Source organism: Dendrobium catenatum, unplaced genomic scaffold (assembly GCF_001605985.2).
Source record: "Dendrobium catenatum unplaced genomic scaffold, ASM160598v2 fragScaff_scaffold_1007, whole genome shotgun sequence".
Classification (NCBI taxonomy): domain Eukaryota; kingdom Viridiplantae; phylum Streptophyta; class Magnoliopsida; order Asparagales; family Orchidaceae; genus Dendrobium; species Dendrobium catenatum.
Window position 1 is genome coordinate 160,318 of NW_021319469.1, and position 2,181 is coordinate 162,498.

At 40.4% G+C, this 2,181-nt stretch overlaps 1 protein-coding gene across 1 annotated transcript; it reads left to right on the top strand.

Moving 5' to 3' along the window:
* The first annotated feature begins 413 nt into the window (after positions 1 to 413).
* On the top strand, positions 414 to 1,367 carry LOC110110785 (uncharacterized mitochondrial protein AtMg00810-like). Its single transcript, XM_020842409.1, has one exon. It carries the CDS (start codon positions 414 to 416, stop codon positions 1,365 to 1,367), a length of 954 nt encoding a protein of 317 aa, XP_020698068.1.
* The last annotated feature ends 814 nt before the right edge of the window (positions 1,368 to 2,181 follow it).

The following is a 2,181-nucleotide window of genomic DNA, read 5'->3' on the forward strand; positions in this document are numbered from 1 at the left end:
GGTATAAAGAACGTTTGGTCGCCCAAGGCTTCAACTAACAACAAGGCCTCGACTATCATGAAACCTTCAGTCCAGTTGCGAAGCTTCACACAATTAGAATACTTCTCACCATTGCTGTACAGCGACATTGGTCCTTACTGCAGCTTGACGTCACCAACGCGTTTCTTCATGGTGACCTTGAGGAAGATGTCTACATGAGTCAACCTCAGGGGTTTGTTGATCCACAATTTTCGTCTCACATCTGTAAGCTGCACAAGTCCATCTATGGCTTGAAGCAATCCCCGCGATAATGGTTCACGAAGCTTACTCAGCATCTCAAAGCAACCGGCTTTCAATTTAACAGAGCCGATCCCTCCCTGCTCATGTACAAGTAGGGCACAGCTCAAATATACATCCTCATCTACGTAGATGACATGCTAATCACAGGCAATGATACATCGGCCATACAGCAAATCCTTCTCAGTCTCTGCCAAGCCTTCTCCCTCAAGGATCCAGCTCCAGTGTCTTTATTCCTTGGCATTCGTATTTCCATCACTCCTCAAAGTCTCTTCCTAGATCAGCAACAATATGCGACTGACATCCTCAAATCTGCTGGGTTCCTCCATTGCAAACCACTTCCCACTCCTATTACTCCGAAATCTACTTATTCCACTGTACCGGACTCTACCCTGCTCCAACCAACAAATTATCGCAGGCTCGTCGGATCTCTGCAGTATTTGACCATAACACAACCGGATCTTGCCTTTGCAACCAACCAGTTGTGCCAGCACATGCATGATCCTCAACCAACTCATGTTCATGCCCTCAAACATGTGCTTCGTTACCTACACGGTACTTTAAACTATGGTCTCCCGCTCCGCCGCGGAGAGCTTACCCCTCAATCGTTCGTAGATACTGACTGGGCATCGGACTCAACCGACCGCAAATCCGTCTCCGGCTTCTGTACATTCCTGGGTAAGAACCTGATTTCCTGGTCAGTAAAGAAACAAATTACGGTTGCTAAGTCTTCCACTGAGGCAGAATATCGTGCACTAGCTGCAGCCACCTCTGATGTTATTTGGCTCCGTCGTCTTCTCACCGACTTTGATGCCACTCCAAACGAGCCAACCACCATATTCTGCGATAATGTTTCTGCACTAGCACTAGCAATTAACCCTGTGTTTCATGCCAGATTGAAACACATCGAAATAGACTATCATTTTATCAGTCATCACATCCAGCACAAAGATATCTCGGTTCAGCACATTCATTCCATCGACCAGCCCGCTAACATCCTTACCAAAAGTCTGCCTGTCAACCGGTTTCAACAACTGAGATCCAAACTCACCATCCATCCAAAGGATAGTAAGTTTGAGGGGGCCTGTTAGCCAACATAATCATGTGCCCACTACTACCGCCTCCTGACAATTATCGGCATCACTTTCTCTGGCACAGAAAAGGACCCGCAATAGCTCATCTACATATCTCCTCTTCTCTATATAATATTTTCATTGTAGCAAAACATATCAATTTCTTTCTTCTCTAATGAAGAACAAGAACGAGCTTGGTCCTTCTTCTCTGTTATTCTTTATGCTCTAACTCTTTAATTTCAGGTACTCGTTTACAAACCACTTTATAACATACTATTTACATATCTAACACCCAAAAATTTAATATTACATATATATCACCCTATACTACTTTAATATCAAATATGCCACTCAAATTTCCTTCCTACCACTCATATTTGATATAAAAATGAATTATGGGGGATATATATGTAATATTAAAATTTTAGGTGTTAAATATGTAAATAGAATAGTATAAAGTGGTATGTATGTAAATCTCCCATAATTTTTTTATAGGTGGTGATTTAAATCACCACTAATAAAGGTGATTTAAACGCTTGTTAGAATTAGCAGTTTAAATTACTGCCTAACGGGGCTATAGCAACAATTTAAAACTGCCGCTACCGACTGCAACGAATTCCAAACATTTTCTACTAGCGTGGACTTAAGGAGTTTAAATTAAACTTATGAGCCTATTTGATTCAGCAAAAATTTGTAATATATAATTTAGAATAATTCAATATTAATTAACTTAGAGAGTAAAACCGTAATAAAAAATTCATTAGTTTTACTCAAATTTAGTTTTAAAAATAATTAACGACAATTTCAAGTTTTTTCTCAAAGGAGTATTTGA

What these genes read in the sequence shown, in the direction of transcription:
- LOC110110785 (XM_020842409.1), top strand. Translation starts at nt 414, where the DNA reads ATGCTAATCACAGGCAATGATACATCGGCCATACAGCAAATCCTTCTC.